This window comes from Rana temporaria, chromosome 9 (genome assembly GCF_905171775.1).
Source record: "Rana temporaria chromosome 9, aRanTem1.1, whole genome shotgun sequence".
In the NCBI taxonomy this organism is placed as follows: domain Eukaryota; kingdom Metazoa; phylum Chordata; class Amphibia; order Anura; family Ranidae; genus Rana; species Rana temporaria.
In genome coordinates this window covers 126,679,006-126,701,759 of record NC_053497.1, presented here as the reverse complement: position 1 = coordinate 126,701,759, position 22,754 = coordinate 126,679,006, and the positions used below count along the sequence as shown (strand labels likewise).

Genomic DNA, 22,754 nt, shown 5'->3' with positions numbered 1-22,754 from the left:
GGGCTATAAAGCTACTTCTCTGTGCCCCCTCCTCTACCGCCACCTCTCTGTACCCCCTCCTCTACAGCCACCTCTCTGTACCCCCCTCCTCTACAGCCACCTCTCTGTACCCCCCTCCTCTACAGCCACCTCTCTGTACCCCCCCTCCTCCACAGCCACCTCTCTGTACCCCCCCTCCTCCACAGCCACCTCTCTGTACCCCCCTCCTCCACAGCCACCTCTCTCTGTACCCGCCTCCTCCACAGCCATGTGTTGTGGAGAGGGTGGATGGTGCTAGGCGTGGGTGGGGATGCGTTGTGGAGAGGGGTGGGTGGGGATGCGTTGTGGAGTGGGATGGATGGTGCTTGGCGTGGGTGGTGATGTGTTGTGGTGATGCGTTGTGGAAAGGGATAGATGGTGCAAGGGATGCGTTAGAGAGGGATGGATGGTGCTGGGTGGGGATGAAGATGATTGTGTTGCATTGTGAAGATGGATGAGGATGACTCTGTGGGGATGAGAGTTACATTGTGAAGAGGATCTCCACAATGTAACTCTCATATCCACCCAGAGTCATCCTCATCCATCTTCACAATGCCAGCCTGTCAACCTCAGCCAGGTTTCCCTTTAAACAGGAGTTTAATTAAAGTCTGCAGGGGGGGGGGGGGCACAGTAACATACACAATTTCTGTGACTTACCCTCCATCCATGCTGCTTCCTAACATCAATAACATCATTAGCATGTGACAAACCCGACCGTGGCCAGCACTAGCTAAACTTCTCTTCTCTCCTGCTGAAGGGAGCATGCTGGCTGCTTGTAATTTTGTTTTGTGATGGACGCTGATGAACTGACCAGCCAATCTGCATGCACATGATAGGGCTAGGTGCATGCAGATTGGCTGGTCAGCTCATCAGCGTCCATCACAAAACAAAATTACAAGCAGCCAGCATGCTCCCTTCAGCAGAGAAGGAAGAGAAGTTTAGCTAGTGCTGGCCACGATCTCCTGCTGGGGGGAGTTACTCGTCAGGCAGCAGAGGCTCGGTTTGTCACATGCTAATGATGTTATTGTTCTTCTGCAACAGCTCGCCGGGGGAGGGGGCGGGGCAGTGCGGTGCCAGTGTAACTTTTTCTCCCTCCCTTCTCCTCTACAGACGCCGTTCCCGGACCCGCAGGACTCGAGCCCTGGAGCGGGACACCGGGCGCCGGCAACTCCGGACAATAAAAAAAAAAAAAAGTCATCTTTTCGCCCCATCCCAGGCTGCGGACCTGCCCGCCCCAAGCGGCCGCTTGGTCCGCCTGGTGGTTGCGCCGGCCCTGGATGCATGCATATTCTTAGCCTCCAAGTGCATAACTTTACATTTATCAACATTAAACCTCATCTGCCACATAGTCACCCAATTAGACAGAGCATTGAGGTCGGCTTGTAAATTGGAGACATCCTGCAAGGACGTTATTCCACTGCATAGCTTGGTGTCATCTGCAAAGACAGAAATGTTACTTTTGATCTCAGACCCAATATCATTTATAAATATATTGAAAAGTAAGGATCCCAGCACTGAACCTTGGGGTACACCACTGATAACCTTGGACCATTCAGAGTAAGAATCATTAACCACGACTCTATGAATTCTGTCTTTCAGCCAGTTTTCTATCCATTTACAAACTGATATATCCAATCCTGTAGACTTTACCTTACACATGAGCCGTGTGTGCGGAACTGTATCGAACGCTTTTGCAAAATCCAAATATATCACATCCACAGCCACGCCTCTGTCCAGGGTATTACTTACCTTTTCATAAAAGGAAATCAGGTTTGTCTGACAACTTCTGTCTTTCATGAATCCATGTTGTCTGCTGCTTAAATAGTTTTTTTTTTCCAGCAAGAACTCATCCATGTGGTCTTTTATTAAACGTTCCAGTATCTTCCCAACTATAGAAGTTAAACTAACAGGTCTATAGTTACTTGCTAAAGACTTTGTTCCCTTTTTAAATATGGGCACCACATTGGCCCTGTGCCAATCCAGTGGTACTATTCCTGTCTTTAATGAGTCCCTAAATATTAGATACAGTGGCTTTGAAATGACAGAGCTCAACTCACCTAGGATCCGTGGGTGGATGCCATCTGGTCCAGGTGCTTTATCCACCTTTATTCTGTCTAAATATTTCTGGACCATATCACTTTTGAGCCATTGTGGATTTGGGGCTGTGTCACTCCCACCCCCATTTTGGACATGAGCTCCCCCATGCTCCATTGTATACACAGAGCTGAAGAAAGCATTTAATAAATTTGCCTTCTCTTTGTCCCCAGTCACCCACTCTAGATTATTTTGTAAGGGGCCTACATGCTCAGACTTCACCTTTTTAATATTAATATATTTAAATAATTTTTTGGGGTTTGTCCTACTATCTTTTGCAATCTGTCGTTCGTTTTGAATTTTTGCATCCTTGATTTCCTTTTTACATATCCTGTTATATTCTTTGTAACATTTAAACAACACTAGTGTTCCCTCATTTTTATATTTTTTAAAAGCTACTTTCTTATTGTTTATAGCTTTTTTAACTTTGACCGTGAGCCACATAGGTTTTATTTTTAGCCTTTTAAACTTATTGCCCATGGGAACATACTTTGCAGTGAGATTCCACACAGTCTTTTTGAAGAATTCCCATTTCTGTTCTGTGTTCATCTGTGCCAATAGTCCCTCCCAGTCCAAGTCCTGGAGAGCAGCCCTCATCCTTGGAAAATTTGCTCTCTTAAAATTTAGTGTTTTAATATTTCCTGTATGTATTTCTTGCTTATAGTTAACATTAAATGAAATCATGTTATGATCACTGCTACCCAGGTGTTCCTTTATCTGAACATTAGTAATAAGCTCTGCATGGTTTGAGATTATCAGGTCCAACAGAGCATCATTTCTAGTTGGGGCCTCAATAAACTGCACCATAAAATTGTCCTACAATAGGTTTTTAAATTTTTGTCCTTTAACTGTCCCAGAAGTGCCATTAATCCAGTCAATTTCTGGGTAGTTAAAATCTCCCATTATTATGACCGTCCCAGCCCTTGCAGCCCTTTCCATCTGTGCAAGGAGCTGAGTCTCCACCACCTCATTAACATTGGGTGGTTTATAACAAATTCCAATGATTAATTTTGAACTACGCACATCTGTATGCAGTTCCACCCATAATGCTTCAGCCTCATCACACTCTCCATCAACCAGGTTCTCTTTCACGCTTGCTTTGAGGTCACTTCTCACATAGAGACAGACCCCTCCACCTTTCCTTTTTACCCTGTCTTTCCGAAAGAGAGCATAGCCAGGAATATTAATAGCCCAGTCATGTGAGGATTGAAGCCAAGTTTCAGCAATACCGATTACATCATAGCTCTCCTCATGCACCAGAGCTTCCAGCTCACCTGTTTTGCTTGGCAGACTTCTGGCATTGGTGAACAAACACTTAAATGTATTGTTACATTTTTCTCTGATGTTTTTCATATAATTTAAGTTAAATGCCATCTACACATTCTTCTGCTCCCTTCTGCTCGTAGGCATACATGATATGTTATTTCTAATTTATTCTAGTTAAAACATAAAGGGGTACTCTTTCAGAACCTTACAATAACTTTTTTTCAAGCAAAGGATTTGTTCCGTGTAAATATTGCTATGCATGTCGGCATTCAAAAAGACCACAAAACAAAAGATCTGATTTTACTTCCACAAAGACTGGGCAAACGTTCACCAATAAGGACTTCATTAGCTGCCACACGGAGGGAGTGGTTTACATATTACAATGTACTTACAATCTGCAGTATGTAGGGTGAACAAAAAGACCCCTCATGGTTAAAATTAGGGAACACATTAAAAACATCAAAAAAGGATTCCCAGAGCATAATGTAAGCAAACATTTTGCACAATTCCACAACAAAGACCCCACACATTTATTGTTTTGGGGTATAGAAAAATACAAAAAACCATGGAGGCACACATGGTGACATCCATCAGTCAGAAGGAATCTAGATGGATCCACAGTTTACAAACCATGGTACCTGATGGTATGAAAGTGGAATTTGATTTAAACTGTTTCTTAAATAATTTTAAAACTATTTTGAGTTGTTTTACAAATTTTATCATTACACACATGCCTTCAATGTTTTATCTCATAATGTGTTTTGATATCCCGGCTCTATTGCTTTAAGTTATCCAGCATTCCCATTATCTAGCCTGTGACTGCAACTTTAAGATATTGTTATCTCATTGCTTATTTATATACTAGCAGCTGTTAGTGGGTTTACATAGGCGTAGATTAGTTCTATTTATCTTTGTTATTTTCAAGTCTTAGATCAGCCATACATCGCAATTGCCCACCAACATTATGGCGCCATCCTGGATGGAGACATGTACTCCAACAAAATGGCTGCTGGGATTACATTGTGATGTTAGTATGGTGCTGTGTTGCCAACCGTACGTAGATTTATGTACAGTCCGTGAATTTAACCCCTTTTTCGGGGTGTACATAAAGTCAGTTCTTGGGCCCATAAAAAAGATGGCCGCGAGCCGGCCATACAACTGCGCATGCGCCATTCTGAAGTCGGCCGAGCTCAGGGAAACGTGTTCACACTCGGCCGGGCGGTGCACGCACAGTAACGCGATGGCGCAGCTGGCGCCATTTTTAAATAGATCACAGTGGCGCTGGAGGTGATGTGCCCGGAACCACAGGAAGATGTCAGCGGAGCCGCGGAGGTAGTCATGGAGGGGCCGGATAAGAAGAAGCGGGGACACCTGGCGGCAATAGTCCTGGCCCGGGGAGGCAGCAAGGGGATGCCGCTGAAGACCATCCGGACACTGGCTGTGGGAAGCCGCTCATCACCTGGGTACTGCGGGCCGCCATAGACTCCTGACAGTTTGACAGGTCAGTGACACGCCCCCTTTTGCAGCAAGCCTCCTCTGCAGATTTAATGATTAGGAACATTCTTCTGGTGCACGCTGGAAGATATGAATTATAAATTAATAATGTTTATTTAGTGTTCCCCTGCAAAGTCTAAACGCACATAAACAAATAGGTAAAAAAGTGAATAATCATATAGATAATAGCACTGTGAGTGGCTAATAGAAAAAGTCCATATAAAGGTGTAAATAACTTGCCTCAAAAGCACAAAATGTCAGGCCGCGTACACACGGCCGAGAAACTCGACGGGCAAAACACATCGTTTTGCTCGTCGAGTTCCTTGTTCGACTGTCAAAAAACTCGTCAAGCCAAATGTTCCCATTGCCCAATGAGGAAATAGAGAACATGCTCTCTTTTTGGCTTAACGAGTTTCCCGACGGGTTACTCGGCGAAAAGTGTACACACGACCGGTTTTCTCGGCAGAATACGTCTCCCATCGAGTTTCTTGCTGAATTCTGCCGAGAAAACCAGTCGTGTGTACGGGGCCTTAGTGCAGATTAAATATTGAATATTACTAGTGAGAGTAAACAAATGATAATCAGGTGAAAAAAGAGTCCGCTGATCTCTATGGCCCAGATTCTCAAAGGACTTACGACGGCGCAGCGCCATGTACGCCGTCGTAAGTCCTAATCTGACCCGTCGTATCTATGCGTCTGAATCTTAGAATTAGTTACGCAGAGACATCCATTAGATCTGACAGGCGTAAGTCTCTTACGCCGTCGGATCTAAACTGCATTTTTTTTGACCGCTAGGTGGCGCTTCTGTCGAATTCTGCGTTGAGTATGCAAATTAGCTAGATACGTAAATTCCCGAACGTACGCGCGGCCGACGCAGTAAAGTTACGACGTTTACGTTAGGCTTTTCCCGGCGTAAAGTTGCCCCTGCTATATGAGGCGCAGCCAATGTTAAGTATGGCCGTCGTTCCCGCGTCAAAATTTGAAAAAGTTATGTCGTTTGTGTAAGTCGTCTGTGAATGGGGTTGGACGTCATTTACGTTCACGTCGAAACCAATGACGTCCTTGCGGCGTACTTTGGAGCAATGCACACTGGGAAATTACACGGAAGGCGCATGTGCCGTTCCGCAAAAACGTCAATCACGTCGGGTCACAGTAGTTTTGCAAATTTGAATTAGGCGGGCTTACGCCGGCCGATTTACGCTACGCCGCCGCAACTTACGGAGCAAGTGCTTTGAGAATACAGCACTTGCCCATGTAAGTTGCGGAGGCGGAACCTAAATCAGATACGTTACGCCCGCACAATTTTACGCGGCTCTACGTGAATCCGGGCCTATGAGAATCGTTCCAGATCCCAGAGAATTCGGTCTCTCCGCGGCGTTTTGATGTTTTAAATGTACGAGCATTACCTTTTAATAAACGATTCCTCTTTTTCCATCAGTTACCCGATGAAGCTGACTGATGATCAGTCGTGCCTACACACCATCAGTTAAAAAAACGATCGTGTCAGAACGCGGTGACGTAAAACACAACGACGTTCTGAAAAAAAAATGAAGTTCAATGCTTCCAAGCATGCATCGACTTGATTCTGAGCATGCGTGGATTTTTTAACCGATGGACGTGCCTACAGACGATCAGTTTTTCCTATAGGTTTTTTATCCATCAGATCATTTTAAAACAAGATCCAAATTTTCTAACCCTTGATTGTTTTTTTATAATCTGCTTGTCACTAGAGCTGTTTATTGTATCTGGAATGGTAATTTAGTCTTCACTTTGAGAATTTCAAACCAAAGCTTAAGGTTATAATTTCACCTTATGTTTTATTTACATTGTTGAAATGTAGATTTATGTACCGTGTTATCACCAAGTATATCTTTGATATTCTGCACTGATTTTTTATTAATAAATATATATATTTTTGCACAATGGGCCTGATTCTCAAAAGAGATACGCAGACTTAACTGCTGTTCAGTCTGTGCCTAACTTTGGAAACGATTCTCAAAAGGCTTTTTCCAAAGTTAGGCAGAAAATCTGACATGTGTAAGACACTTACACGGTCAGATTTTAGGATGCAGTACCGCATCCGCCACTGGGGGCATTTCTCATTGAAATGCAGCTTTGCGTATGCAAATGAGGACTTAAGCAGATTTTCAAAGCATTTCATCACTGTGATTTCTGCGTAAGTTCCGAATTTGCCTGCGCAAAACTAGGGCTGGTTTTATAATGTGGAAAGTTAGTCACACATTGTAAAGGCCCATTCCAGCGACGGCATTTGGTATGCATTCCCGAGGGAGAACTCCACGGCAATTTTTAAATTCAAAACCGGCATGGGTTCCCCCCCCAGGAGCATACCAGGCCCTTAGGTCTGGTATGGGTTGTAAGGAGACCCCCCCTACGCCGAAAAATCGACGTAGGGGGTCCCCCTACAATCCATACCAGACCCGTATCCAAAGCACGCTACCCGGCCGGTCAGGAAGGAAGTGGGGACGAGCGAGCGCCCCCTTCCTCCTGAGCCGTGCCAGGCCGCATGCCCTCAACATGGGGGGGTTGGGTGCTCTGGGGCAGGGGGGCGCACTGCGGGCCCCCCCACCCCAGAGCACCCTGTCCCCATGTTGATGAGGACAGGACCTCTTCCCGACAACCCTTGCCGTTGGTTGTCGGGGTCTGCGGGAGGGGGCTTATCGGAATCTGGGAGTCCCCTTTAATAAGGGGGTCCCCAGATACCGGCCCCCCACCCTAAGTGAATGGATATGGGGTACATCGTACCCCTATCCATTCACCTGGAGGCAAAAAGTAAAAGTTAGTAAACACACAACACAAGGGTTTTTAAAATAATTTATTATTCTGCTCCGGATGCCCCCCCTGTCTTCTTTATTAGCTCTATTACCAGGGGGGGGCTTCTTCTTCCACTCTCCGGGGGTCTTCCACTCTCCGGGGGTCTTCTTCCACTCTCCGGGGGGGGTTTCTTCTTCCGCTCTCCGGGGGGGGCTTCTTCCATCTTCTCCCCTCTTCCGCTGTTGACTCGGCGAACCCCGGTTCTTCTGCAGATGTCCGGTGCCTTCTTCTTCAGCGCTGGCTGCCTGCTATCTGTGTGTGTGTTAGCTCAATTTCTAACAGGCAGCCGGTCTTCTGTGACGTCAGGTTCTTCTTCTCCCCTCTTCCGATGTTGCCTCGTCGCCTCTTGTCACTGTAATGATGGAAGCGCGCCTTGCATCCCATTTATATAGGCATCACCGTCCCATCATGCTCCGGCAGGTACCCACGTGGTGGGTGCCTACCCACGTGCACCCACCACGTGGGTACCTACCGGAGCATGATGGGACGGTGATGCCTATATAAATGGGATGCAAGGCGCGCTTCCATCATTACAGCGACAAGATGCGACGAGTCAACATCGGAAGAGGGGAGAAGAACAGAAGAGAAGACCCTGACGTCACAGAAGACCGCGCCGGCTGCCTGTTACTAATTGAGCTAACACACAAAGATAGAAGAAGACCCCCGGAGAGCGGAGAAGCCCCCCCCGGAGAGCGGAAGAAGAAACCCCCCCGGAGAGTGGAAGAAGAAGCCCCCCTGGTAATAGAGCTAATAAAGAAGACAGGGGGGGCCTCCGGAGCAGAATAATAAATTATTTTAAAAACCCTTGTGTTGTGTGTTTACTAACTTTTACTTTTTGCCTCCAGGTGAATGGATAGGGGTACGATGTACCCCATATCCATTCACTTAGGGTGGGGGGCCGGTATCTGGGGACCCCCTTATTAAAGGGAACTCCCAGATTCCGATAAGCCCCCGCCCGCAGACCCCGACAACCAACGGCAAGGGTTGTCGGGAAGAGGTCCTGTCCTCATCAACATGGGGACAGGGTGCTCTGGGGTGGGGGGGCCCGCAGTGCGCCCCCTTGCCCCAGAGCACCCAACCCCCCCATGTTGAGGGCATGCGGCCTGGCACGGCTCAGGAGGGGGGGGGCGCTCGCTCGTCCCCACTCCCTTCCTGACCGGCCGGGTAGCGTGCTTTGGATACGGGTCTGGTATGGATTGTAGGGGGACCCCCTACGTCGATTTTTCGGCGTGGGGGGGTCTCCTTACAACCCATACCAGACCTAAGGGCCTGGTATGCTTCTGGGGGGGGGAACCCATGCCGGTTTTTTCTTTGAAAATTTGCATGGAGTTCTCCCTCTCAGGAATGCATGCTGAGCGACGCTGTCATTTTTTTTCATAATTATTTGTTTTCCCGGCGCGTCTTTTTTTTTTCACCCGTCGCAACTTTAGTGTCCCGTCGAAATTCTCAAAGCCGCCCGGCGTTAATTACGTTCGCGCGCTGCACGTCGGGAAAATGACGTCACACGCATGCGCAGTACGGCCGGCGCGGGAGCGCGCCTCATTTAAATTTTAAACGCCCCCAGGAGAGGAGGACCGCCTTACGACGGCGGCACTTAAGTTACACGGCCTGAAATTTCTAGGTAAGTGCTTTGACGATCGGGCACTTAGGTAGAGATTTTAAGTCAGTGTAACTTAACAACTGAAATTTAAGTTAGGCTACGTTTTTGGGAATTTGGCCCAATATTCGTTTTATTCTCATTTGGTCTTCAACTTAGCGCGGATAAAAGAATTTGAGTTGTTTTGTTGAGTTGTAGAAACAAGTGGTAATCTCCATAATTTTAGATCGTTACTTATTTCCATAAATATTATATTGTTTTAATATTTCAGTATAAACATTCTGACATATTGGACCCACCAATACCACTCTTGATCAAAGTTTCCCAGCACGGCCTGTACCACCTGGCTCCACCCATTGGTACTACGCAGCACCACCTGGTCTGTCTGCGGTGGAGACACCCAAGTGTATAGCGAGTGCGTTTGCCAACTACAGCATTTCTAGTAAAGTTTTTGTCATCTTTATGCAACCTATGTCTAATTGCGTGACCTTTTTGGGTACCTTTCCCCTATCCGAGACAACATGGAGGAGCTCATCCACTGCAGTTTGAGAGGTTGAGACATCTGAAGAAACCTCCACCTCCTCAGGAGTTCCCATGATCACAGCCTGTTGCTCCCCTGGACAGGGCCGTATGAAGGAATTTGGGGGCCCCAAGAAAAATGGACATGGAGGCCCCCAAGCCTCAGCCCCCCCCCCCACACGCAAAGCCTACAGGAACCACAGCAAAGCGATACAGTAGACGTTCACCCACACGTTATATAAATAAAAAAAATTTACAGTGCAAATACTGCTGTTGCATATAATGTGCCGCAGCAAACGCGTGTAGCTGAATTGCGAGTGTTCTGCATGGAATACAGGGGTTAGATATGTCCTGGGGAGAGGGCTAGTGCTAGAGAGGGGAGAGATAGATATGTGCTGGGGGCAGAGGTGGTCGGTGCTCAAATTTGTTTGGGGGGGCGCAAACTCATTCTAAAAAAAAGGAACATCAAATGCAGCCAGTGTGCCCCATCAAATGCAACCACCATGCCCCATCAAATGCAGCCACGGTGATCCATTAATTGCAGCCACTGTGCCCCATCATATGCAGCCACTGTGCCCCATCAAATGCAGCCACTGTGCCCCATCAAAAGCAGCCACTGTGCCCCATCAAAAGCAGCCCCTGTGCCCCATCAAATGCAGCCAGTGTGCCCCATCAAATGCAGCCACCGTGCCCCATCAAATGCAGCCACTGTGCCCCATCAAATGCAGCCACCATGCCCCATCAAATGCAGCCACCGTGCCCCATCAAATGCAGCCACTGTGCCCCATCAAATGCAGCCACTGTGCCCCATTAATTGCAGCCATTGTGCCCCATCATATGCAGCCACTGTGCCCCATCATATGCAGCCACTGTGCCCCATCAAATGCAGCCACTGTGCCCCATCAAATGCAGCCACTGTGTCCATCATATACAACCTCTGTGCCCACATGTGCTTGGGGGGGTCAGATATGTGCTGGGGGGGCTTTCTGAGAGAAAGGAGAGGGGTTGCCAAATTTCAAATCTAATCCACACTAAAGTTCTAGCATTGGCTTTCCCCTGCCAGCACATATCCTCCTAACCCCTCGATCACTCACATGACATCTAACTTGTCCTCCTTTCCAGACAGACACTTTCCCCCCTCTCTCCTCCATCTACAGAGCATAATAAAAACTTTAGAGCAGACCTGATCAGAGCATCCCTTCTCCCCCTCCTCCTCTTCCTCCTCATGTGTGTGTGTTTACAGAACAGAGGAGGGGAGGAGCTTTGATATACTGACGCTGCTCAACCAACCAGAGGGGGAGACTGGTCACTGCCAAAAAAAAAAAAAAAGTTAAAGTAACAGACATCGCTGCGGCCGTAAATCGCTGGGATTAAATATCTAGCCTGCCACAGACACAGCCCAGTCCGCCCCTGCTTCTCTCCCCTCAGCAAACGAAAGCCCCCATCCCCCCAGTGGAATTAACGGGCCCCTGCTTGGGGGCCCCTTGCCAGCTCGGGGCCCCAAGCAGTTGCTTGCTTTGCCTGTCTAGTTCCGACGGGCCTGCCCCTGGAGCGCTGTCAGACACATGTCTCCTCTTCACCTCTAATGCTACACCAATGAGCCTCTGCAAGTCAACATTAGTCACATTGTCACCTTGACACTTAACATTACTTAGTTGCTGGGTTGTGGACAACCCAACTGCCATGTCTACGCCAAGAACCATTCCTTTAGACTGGAGGGGATCAACCTTCACAGGGGCTAACATGCCCTTGAGAACCAGCCGCTCTGCAAACCCTCCATCTGGCATAACAGATGTTGTGTCCACACACTTGTCACCCATCATTGCTTTATAACTCATGGTCACTTTGTTTAGTGTTGCGACTCTTTCCTTGCACCATGCTTCCCAGTCTGTGGTACTTCCCTGACAGGCATTCTGCAGCGCTGCATCACCTGTTCCAAGAGGCACCAAAGGAACCTAGGATTCACTAGCCAAAACATCACCTGGGTCATTTCTATACATATCCCCTTGGGATGACACATTATCTGACAAGGCAGGCTGTAAAGCCTCGTACACACGACCGAACATGTCCGCTGAAACTGGTCTGCGGACCAGTTTCCGCGGACATGTTCGGTCGTGTGTACGGCCGACTGGACAATTTTCCGGCGGATCGGACAGGTTTCCAGCGGACAAAAATTTCTTAGCATGCTAAGAAACATGTCCGCTGGAAGCCTGTCCGTCGGACATGTTTGGTCGTCTGTACGACTCACCGGACATGTCCGCTCGGCCGAAAGCCCTCGCATGCGTCGAAGTGATTCGACGCATGCGTGGAAGCATTGACCTTCCAGGGTCTCGCACGTCGCCGCATCATCGTCGCGGCAATGGCGCGGCCACGTCACCGCGTTCGCTGTCCGCGGGAAATTTGGTCTGATGGTGTGTACAGCCATCAGACCAAAATCCGGCAGCGGACATGTCCGATAAATACGGTCCGCGGACCGTTTTCATCGGACATGTCCCGTCGTGTGTACGAGGCCTTATACATGCTTTTGCCCTATTAGCTCTGGGGGCGCTACTGACACATACAGCTCTGCACTTTCAGCTTTTGCTGGCTGAATTGACCCCTTGACAACTGGGTTACACTTAGGGTTGTGGGGCTTCGCCCACACACACTCACTGTGTGACACAGTCTTCCCTTGTTTCACCAGAGTAGCACCACAACCATCCTGGAAAACCTCTGGCTCCAACCTATGGAGACCCCGTGAGACTTCCATGGACAATCCTGCGCTTCTGGCTGTCATGGGAGATATTCTACTCCTATCATTGCTAGTAAACACATTTCCAACATTTTCAGACATGACATTAAAGGAAACACATTTTCCAATATCATTATCACCAATATTATCACATTTGCCAACAGTAACACTTCTGTCAGCATAACCATCAGAATTTTCATTACGTGTAGATATAACTGCTACTTTTGTGAATTGTCTATTACCCACCACAGCCTGTGAGCCTCTCCTCACAGCACCCTCTATATTTAAAGGGGAACTCTTTGCTCCTTGGGTAGCTCCATAGCTGACCTGGGAAACTCTCTGCTCCGTCACTGCGAGCTCCTTGGAAGTTTCCCTGGGCAACTCTGCAGCACCTGTCACTAGGGAACATGGCACAAGGACAGTTTTGGTCACCACTAGTTCAACTTTCCCAGCACACATTTGAGTCTTTAACCTTGCCATCAGCTGGGCTTCTCCATATGCATCCCCACTGCTCTGGGTAGCACACTGCAGCAAGTCTATGTCCATTTATACTGCAGATCTTTCTGCTGGACATTAGGTTCCCACAAACTGAAACAGTCTTACCATTTTCAGTGGTTGGCATCAAAACCTTTACTTGAGTGCGCTGTCTCTCAGCTGCATCCATACCAGCGCAGCTACTGTATCTTTGGGGCCACAGGATGACACTGCAGCCTTTCCAGACTCTTCAGTGGTGTTCCAGAACCTTGGGCAAGTAAAGATCCCATGCCCCACTTGACCACATTCCAAGCATGGTACTGAATGCTGAAATTTTATTTCTTGGCATCTCCTTAATGCCTGGCTCTCTGTTGCCATGGGATACCACTCTTGAGAACTCCACTGGTCATGACCATCAGTAGACAGACTTCCTGGATCCCCGACATCCCTGCTGGCCTGGACGTTGCTTCCACACATGACCCTTCTCCTCTTTTCCACATGCTGTTGTCCACCTGGATTCCTGTTGCCAGGGACAACCTATTTCACTTACCTTTTAACTGGGGGTGACATGATTAATTTACCCCAGATCACAGAGATTTCACACTCAGTCAAATTCTCTGGTTTGACTGAAGCATGTGTTGAAATACCCTCTAGACACAGTAGCCTTTATCTTGCTTCAGCAAGGATCGCCTCCTTTTTCTGTTTTGACCGCTCCATCCTTGCGGTGTTGCATACAGCAACCGATAACACAGTTCACAGCAGAGAGGGAAGACAAAATGTGATTCTCCTTTCACAGGTACACAACCTGCATGCAACACAGTCCATCAAACTTCTGTGCAATGCTGTTCATCTGGCTGCCACACACAGCTAGCAGCAGTTCCTGATGCGACTCACCACTGGCGCAGAGACCCGGATTCCACCGTCTTGTGCCCGCTGAATTCATCACTGTGACATAGGGGGTTGCTAGCTCTCGTGTAGTGAGTCCACACCAAACAGGCATACATGGTTAAGGGCCTGGTAGCCCACATTTATTAAATGAGGTAAAACAAAACAAAAGTCTACTCAGGAATCCCACGCAGGGATGTTCAGAGATAACTGAAAATACCGGCCCACCTGGCTACTCTTCGACAGCACTGCTGCCATAGGTACTGGTTCCTTAAACCACCAGCTCCTCCAGGCCCACAGTCCTGGATGCACACGGCTCCGAAGCCCTTCAACGCACACAGCGTCTATCCTCACACAGAGGCACTAACAGCCACTTCTCCAACTCCACCTTCCTCTCACTTCTGCACTCCCCAGCCCTTCATTATATAAGCTGTGTGCACCTGGGCACACACCCTGCTGGCTATCCTTAAAACCCAGGCACAAGGTTAGAGAACCCGTCCCACCCAAGACTCTGAAGGATCTCCAAGCCACAGAGCCCCAGAGCAGTTTTCTCTGTTTTTAAATTTATGCTCTGCAGCTCTGCACTCAGCCGATATGCAGCCTCTGTGTCCACTTTAATCCCACTTTCATTGGGACAAAGCCTCGCTCTGCCACAATGGATACCAGGAGAGACATTTACTTAACTAACGGCATGCACTTTGTCCCTAAACATCATTTTAACTGTCAAACCACGGGTGTGGTCTACTTACTTCTGTGCAGCTGTAATTGTTTTTACAGAAACTGTACAGAAACTGTTCACACAGCCAACAACCCCCCCCCTGCCAGCAGACTCAGCCAACAATCCCCCCGCCAGCAGACTCAGCCAGCCACCCCCCCCCCCCCACCAGCAGACTCAGCCAACAATCCCCCCGCCAGCAGACTCAGCCAGCAACCCCCCCGCCAGCAGATTCAGCCAGCCAGCCCCCCCCCCCGCCAGCAGACTCAGCCAACAATCCCCCTGCCAGCAGACTCAGCCAGCAACCCCCCCGCCAGCAGATTCAGCCAGCCACCCCCCCACCAGCAGACTCAGCCAGCCACCCCCCGCCAGCAGACTCCGCCAACAACCCCCCTGCCAGCAGACTCAGCCAGCCACCCCCGGCCAGCAGACTCAGCCAACAACCCCCCCTGCCAGCAGACTCAGCCACCCCCCCCCCCCGCCAGCAGACTCAGCCAACAACCCCCCCTGCCAGCAGACTCAGCCAGCCACCTCCCCCACCAGCAGACTCAGTCAGCCACCGCCCCGCCAGCAGACTCAGCCAACAATGGGCCACTTGACTGGACTTGCCCCCCAGGCCAAAGACTGCCAGCCCTCCCCTGGGCTTCGGTCAGTCAAAGAAGGAGCGGTGGAGAAGGTGGCCATCTGACCGATGGCGTTCAGACAATTTTTTAGTCTGCAGTCCCAAGGTATGATCGGTTCCAGCAACCATCGCCAGTGTCTGTTTGGCATGGTGAAGGAATACCTAGGGGCAAGATCAGACTTGGACACCTTTCCCACCGAAAATCCTCTGGGTTACTAGGTCTTGACGATGGATCACTGGCAAGAGCTCATTCCTGCGCTCCAACTACAGTATCTGTGAGGTGTTGCAGTGTTGTGGCACCAGCATCAGTGCCTAAGGCCCAATTTTTCTGCTCCTGTTTAACAGGGGCGTGTAATTACAATTTTTGATGCAGTACCTTGCAGCAGGGCTCATTCCTGCGCTCCAACTAGAGTATCTGTGAGGGGTTGCAGTGTTGTGGCACCAGCACCAGTGCCTAAGGCCCAATTTTTCTGCCCCTGTTTAACAGGGGCGTTTAATTCCAATATTTGATGCAATACTTTGCAGCAGGGCTCATTACTGCGCTCCAACTAGAGTATCTGTGAGGGGTTGCTGTGTTGTGGAACCAGTGCCAAAGGCCCAATTTGTCTGCCCCTGTTCAACAGGGGCATGCAATTACAATTCTTGATCTAATATTTTACAGCAGGGCCCGTTCCAACACCCACCAAAAATAACTATGAGGACGTGCCATTTTTCTTAATGATTTTCATCTATATTGCCGGGACCAGACATTACATTAAAGCCGCAAGCAGTTTTAAATTACTTTTTTTCTTATAGAAATGTCATTTAGTGCAGAGACAGTTCTAAACACGGGAAACACGTGCCACTTCACAGGCATAATATAGACACCCAGCAAGTACGATCTTTAAAGGAATATTTCACTTTTTTTTCACTTTAAGCATCATTAAAATCACTGCTCCCCTGAAAAAAATGCAGTTTTTAAAACTTTTTTTGCATTGATACATGTTCCCTGGGGCAGGACCAGGATCCCCAAACTCTTTTTAGGACAATAACTTGCATATTAGCCTTTAAAATTAGCACTTTTGATTTTGAACGTTCGAGTCACATAGACTTTAATGAGGTTCTAAAGTTCGAGCAAACTTTCGGTCCGTTCGAAGGTTCTGATGCGAACCAAACCGGGGGGTGTTCGGCTCATCCCTATTGATTGACAATAAATGGCTTCAGCCAAACACTAACCATGAGTGAAATAAATGTTTTTGTGTTATTCATATTCTCTGAAAAATGACCAAGAATTCATAAATTCTGCTAGGGTAGGTTAACTTATGAGCACAACTGTATGTATATATGTACAAAAACAATCTCCTAAAGAAGCGAAAAACGCTTTTCGGGAAACATGTCGAGTGAACAGTGTTTACAGGGTATAATCATTCCAATGTCACACTATATGTGACTATATAGAGCCTTTGTCATGTCTTCATTGTTTTAAATCTGTGTATTTTAAACTGTGTTTGTAATAAAATTTAAAACTTTTTATACCAACTATGTTATCCTAAGCGTTTGTATGGTACCATTAAAGTTAATTTCAGCCTCCCAAAAAATCCCCTTTCTAATTCATAAAGTTGATATTTAGACTTCACCTTTACTGTTAACGTGAAAGCATTAACAGGGCAAGGCATCCTGTAATATTGTTAGCAGGTGAAGGAAGATCCTGCACAGCTCCTAGCTGTGATCCGATTATACATACTGAACTAGTCAAATCAGCTTGGTACTTGGGTGTAGAATTTCTTCTTCATGTGAAATACACAGGCACTACCACACCTTGCAGATCAGTCACCTGCAGGCAGGTAAAGCAGCAGCTTCTCTATACGTTTGTAATCATGCTTCTGAACAAATGTAAGTACTTCTCATACTAAGAATGTAGAATTATTATAATTTGGTATACTAGACTATTCTACAAGCTGTGATTAGCAGTTATGGAATAATATGATCACTGGATAACTCAACAAACAAGCTTAGAACAGAAAGAAAAATGGAAAAAATATATTTTGTTTTTCATCTTCAGTGCTGTATCACCAGTACAATTTTGATCATTTATTTTTATCTTTTATGTTTCACATTGTATATATTTTTTAATATCAAATGTTAACACCTGAATAAAATACGCAAGGTTGCTAGGCTGAACGGACAGGAACGTACTGTGTTCTTTTCTGAGGCTTTGGCACTGGTGAATTGTTTGGGCTGGCTATAGATGACCGTCTCATATTGAAGCAGCTACAGCACTGGGAACACTTGGGTTCTATTTGGGCTCATATTAGGCTGTGGGAGAAAAGAAAGCGGAGGAACAACCTGGGTTGTGGGGACAGACAATAGTGACTGGGTTTCTAAATCCATACACGGTTAGATTTTCAGTTGTACATTCGCAGGAAAAAAAGAATTGTCAGAACGTTCTTTATTGCCATCAATGAGTCAATTAATTTCATATGAAAACCCTTACAATTTCATCCAGACCTGCTGGTATTCCAGGTAGTATTAAGCCTTGTACACACAATACGATTGTTGGCCATCCGCGCGTCCGATTTTTGTCAAAAGGGCGTGTGCCAGGATCTTGTCTTGCAAACACGAACATAGTGACGTACTACAAGGAATTTCAGCTTTTGAGCACCACCCTTTGGGCCCCTTCTAATTTCGTGTTTGATGAGCATTGATTCTGAGCATGCATGTTTGTACTTTCGACTTTTGTGTGATGGATTTGTGTACTGACGATACGAAAATCTGACGTCTAACTGTTGTCCGCCGAAAATTTACTAGCCTGTCGTCCAACATTTTTTGGCCGAAAATTGGACAACAATTGTCAAAAGGAGCGTACTAACCGTAAGATTTTAGGACAATCCCCTGCCAGAAATCATACCGCGTGTGCGAGGCTTTAGATCCCATACACACTATTAGATTTTCTGCAGATTTTTGTCTTCAGATTTACCAAAACCGTGTAGTACAAGGGCCACCTGATTGCATACAAATTGAAACTCTTAAGGTTTGACCTCATATTACTGTATATGGTTTTGGTAAACCTGGAGACAAAAATCTGCAGACAATTTAATAGTGTGTACGGGACCTTAATCAGGTTTCATTACAATTTGTAAAAATGTTCCCAAATAAAAGACCACATTCACAGTTAGAATTTTGTTCATTTAATAAAAAAATGTTTATCCTGCTTCTTTCCTCGTCACTTATTAGAAAATGAATGTCGATTTGACCCCACTAACTATTAGAAAATTGAACAACACTCTTTCCTATCTACCCCATAAATGTACAATTCTTTACCCTTCTCCTCTCTCCCACCTTCTCTACCCTCTCTCTTTTCATTCTCTTTCCTTTTTTTTTTTATGGCATCAGACTGCTGTACAAGTAAGGCAACCCATAGAATAGATAGGTCAGATTTTTTTCATTCAAGCAGCTGCTTGAATAAGGAAAACTGACTTGATACCCCCATCCACACTCATGTCGTGGATTTGGAAAACCTCCATGCTAAGCTCTTGTATTCTGACAGCAGGGAGACTTTCTCGCCATTAAAATACACTGATCAAGCAGGGAAAACCTGACAGGGCAGGTGTACGGAAGTCGATTGTTATATTTACTACTGTTTACCGCAGTGCCCATACAATACATGGATCGAAATTCAGTTGGTCCCTGCTGAACCAGCCAAATGTCGATCCAAATATGGATGGCATTACGATCATTTTTTTTTTTTTCATTACAACTTTTGTATTATAGCAATTGCATGTCAATGTACTTTATGTGTACTACACATATCTGTATGATACATTTAGTTGTGCAGGGCTTCCAACTGCACACCACTACAAAAGAATATTAGAGTGTTACTGTTATTAAAACTCAGGCTGTTGTTAACACTTAATACTTAATATTATATATTTTTTTGTCAAAGTGATATGCCTCTTTTTACTGGCCATGACTTCATGAACGTATTAGGCTATGCTGTAAAGTACTGTAGATGTATACTCCTGTATGCATAAAAATGTAAATGTAAAAAAAAAAAAATTCATGTTCAGAAAATAAAAAAGGTTTTCACAAAATCCTATTGTTGTATGGCCAGCTTCAGGCTAGAGCAACACAGAAGATTTTTAATAGCCATTTTATGCTACTAAAATCTCTAGTGCAGCTACTGATTGCTAAACTGATGTAATAAATGTCTTCTTATAGAATAAGCTATACGTGTGGAAAGGGATCAGTCTTACATAATCGCACAATGCTCCAATCATGTGCAATCATTACAAGATGCCACAGCATGCTACTTGTGTTGCATACTCCATAGGCAAGCATTTCAACGGTTTAGCAATACATTGCTGCTCCTAGCGATTTTGCTAGTAGGATTAAGATACTAAAAATCTGTATAACTCTAGACTAATAAGAGGACAGTCAGCACGTGGTTACATTTTTTAGTAGCAAGAGATTAAAATTGCATCTGTTGGGCTGACTGAACTTTTCCAATTGATTACAAGAAGATTCCTGCAAGGAGTGATTGTTTTTATCTGCCTATAGAGATTAGATAGTCGGTGTGTCATCTCATGTCTATGTGCACTTTAACCACTTAAGCCCCGGACCATTATACAGGTAAAGGACCAGGCCCCGTTTTGCGATTCGGCACTGCGTAGATTTAACTGACAATTGCGCGGTCGTGCGACGTGGCTCCCAAACTAAATTGATGTCCTTTTTTCCCACAAATAGAGCTTTCTTTTGGTGGTATTTGATCACCTGCGGTTTTTATTTTTTGCACTATAAACAAAAATAGAGCGACAATTTAAAAAAAAAAACTATATTTTTTACTTTTTCTATAATAAATACCCCCCAAAAATATAGGCCGATATGTATTCTTCTACATATTTTTGGTAAAAAATTAGCAATAAACGTTTATTGATTGGTTTGTGCAAAAGTTATAGCATTTACAAAATAGGGTATGGTTTTATGGCATTTTTATTAATATTGTTTTTTTTACTAGTAATGGCAGCGATCAGTGATTTTTTTCCTGGACTGCGACATTATGGCGGACACATTGGTCACTTTTGACACATTTTTGGGACCATTGTCATTTTCACAGCGAAAAGTGCTATAAAAATGCACTGATTACTGTGATAATGACACTAGCAGTGAAGGGGTTAACCTGTAGGGGGGCGCTAAAGGGGTTAGGTGTGACCTAATTTGTGTTTCTTACTGTAGGGGGGCGTGGCTGGGAGTGTGATGTCACTGATCGTTGTTCCCTTTGACAGGGATAAGACGATCAGTGACAGGCTCAACAGGAAGCACGGGGAGAGGTTTATTTACACTTACCTCTGCCCGTTCTTTCTCTCTGTGACCTGATCGCAGGACACCGGCGGCGATCGGGTCCACGGGTTCCACGGGCGGGGTCACGGAGCACAGGACCGGGCCGCTGGCAGCGCGCTCGCGACCCGCGGCTGGGCTTCTTAAAGGGGATGTACCTGTACGTCCATATGCCCAGCCGTGCCATTCTGCCGACGTAAATAGTCGTGCGGCGGTCCTTAAGGGGTGTATTTATAAAAAATATGCATAGCAATTCACCCAGTAAAAGTACATGTATATAGATTCTGCATGAATTTGGCAAAAATTAACGTTGTTGGGAGCGTTGTTAGGCTATTTCACGTGCTGATCGAATGTTTTTCATTTATTTAAAAAAGGAAAAATATGGTATTTAGCAGCTATATGGGGCTAAACATCACAGGGATTTCAAGTATGCAGTATTTCTAGTTTTAAATCATATAAATAGTCTAATAACATTTGTTTTTTGCTCCATTCCCATAGAAGAAATGCACATGCAGTTTTCATTTGTAAAATTGTTATACTTTTTCTTTTATATATAAAGAATAAGTTGTTCCACTCTATTTTGTGAGAACCGATTAGAAAGTGGATACAATTACAATCATAAATGCAGCACCCTCTAGTGTGCATTCTAGCGTAGGAAAATGTATTTCAGAATCACAGTAGCTGTGTGAGTCTGGTTGATTGGTTGGGGTTACTGTAGGCCAGGCTGGAGGCTGGTCAGGCCTCTAGTACCTTCCCTTGGTTCTAAAAGCTCCTGGAAGTTTCTAGAAGCCAGTGGGTGGAGGCAAAGAGCCATGGTCTGCATATTTATGGGAATCTGGCCAATCCCCAGGCAGAAGGCCTGGCAGTGTGGCTGAATCAGCCCATAAATATTGTGGAACCTGGCCAGCAAGGGGAGTTGGGTGGGAAGATGGAGTGCTGAGGCTGTGTCCTGTAGCCTGATAGGGGACGTCAGGGCTGAGGGGGATCTGCCTCCAGACTGGAAGCTGAGGAAGGAGGGAATAAAGAGGGATCTCCATTACCCTACAGTCTCTTCTAGGGGACACCCTGACTGGCATGGGGGGACCTGGACAGCAGGAGGCCTGCACAGCAGTCTTCTCAAAAGCAGCAGTGTTACAGGAATAGTGTGAGTCCCTCTAAAACCCAGGGGCCTAAAAGGGAAAAAGCTGCCAGATGCAATGTCCAGCAAGCTTTTTGGGACGGCATCCATAAGCTAAACTCAATCCCTTGTTCTGGGACATTTCACCAAGCAGCCAGGTGGGCTGGTATTTTCAAGAGAGGGGACATAGAGATCCTGCAAATTGGGACTTTGCTAACATTCCACACAGGGGAAACTTAGGGCCAGATTCACAGAAGAGATACGACAGCGTATCTCTGAAACGCCGTCGTATCTCTCAGAGTATCTATGCGACTGATTGATAGAATCAGTTACGCATATATAGCCCTTAGATCTGACAGGTGTAATTGTCTTACACCGTCGGATCTTAGGATGCAATACCTCGGCCGCCGCTGGGTGGAGTTTGCGTCGTATTCCAGCGTCGGGTATGCAAATTAGCAGTTACGGCGATCCACAAAGGTTTTTCCCGTCGTTACGTCGGCGCAAGTCTTAGTTTCCAGTCGCAAAGTTAGGGGTGCTATTAACATGGTGTAAAATTACTCCACCATGTTAAAGTATGCCCGTCGTTCCCGCGTCGCTTTTGAATTTTTTTTTTCTGGCGTAAGTACGTTACGCACGTCGCGATTTACAAACACGTCGGGCCGCCGTAATTTCGCGCAAAGCACGTCAGGAAAATTGCGAACGGAGCATGAGAAGTACGTCCGGCGCGGGAGCACGCCTAATTTAAATGGTACCTGCCCCATTTGAATTGGGCGGGCTTGCGCCGGACGTGTTTACGATACACTGCCGCAAGTTTACAGGTAAGTGCTTTGTGGATCGGGCACTTACACTGAAAACTTGCGGCGGTGTAACGTAAACGGGTTACGTTACACGGCCGCAATTCTACATGAATTTGGCCCTTAGCTCCCACAAGGGGAATTTCCATTGCCAATTCCAGAAAGACTGCTGCTGTTTCAAAGGGAATACAGTCAAGGATTTGTCATTTTTGTGCTGTACATAGTGAAGGAAGTTGGTTTCATTGTTGTTCTTCAAGTCAAGTTGGGCATTTCCCCAATAAAA

General features: G+C 46.3%; 1 protein-coding gene across 1 annotated transcript in view; it reads left to right on the top strand.

Annotated features, from left to right (window-relative positions):
- The first annotated feature begins 16,981 nt into the window (after positions 1-16,981).
- The window catches only part of LOC120914023 (histo-blood group ABO system transferase-like), a 177,918-nt gene continuing 172,145 nt past the window's right edge, over positions 16,982-22,754 (top strand). Inside the window, exon 1 of the mRNA XM_040324452.1 lies at positions 16,982-17,119. Coding sequence (XP_040180386.1) covers positions 17,104-17,119 — 16 coding nt within the window. The 5' untranslated portion in view covers positions 16,982-17,103. The remainder of the gene's footprint in view (positions 17,120-22,754) is intronic.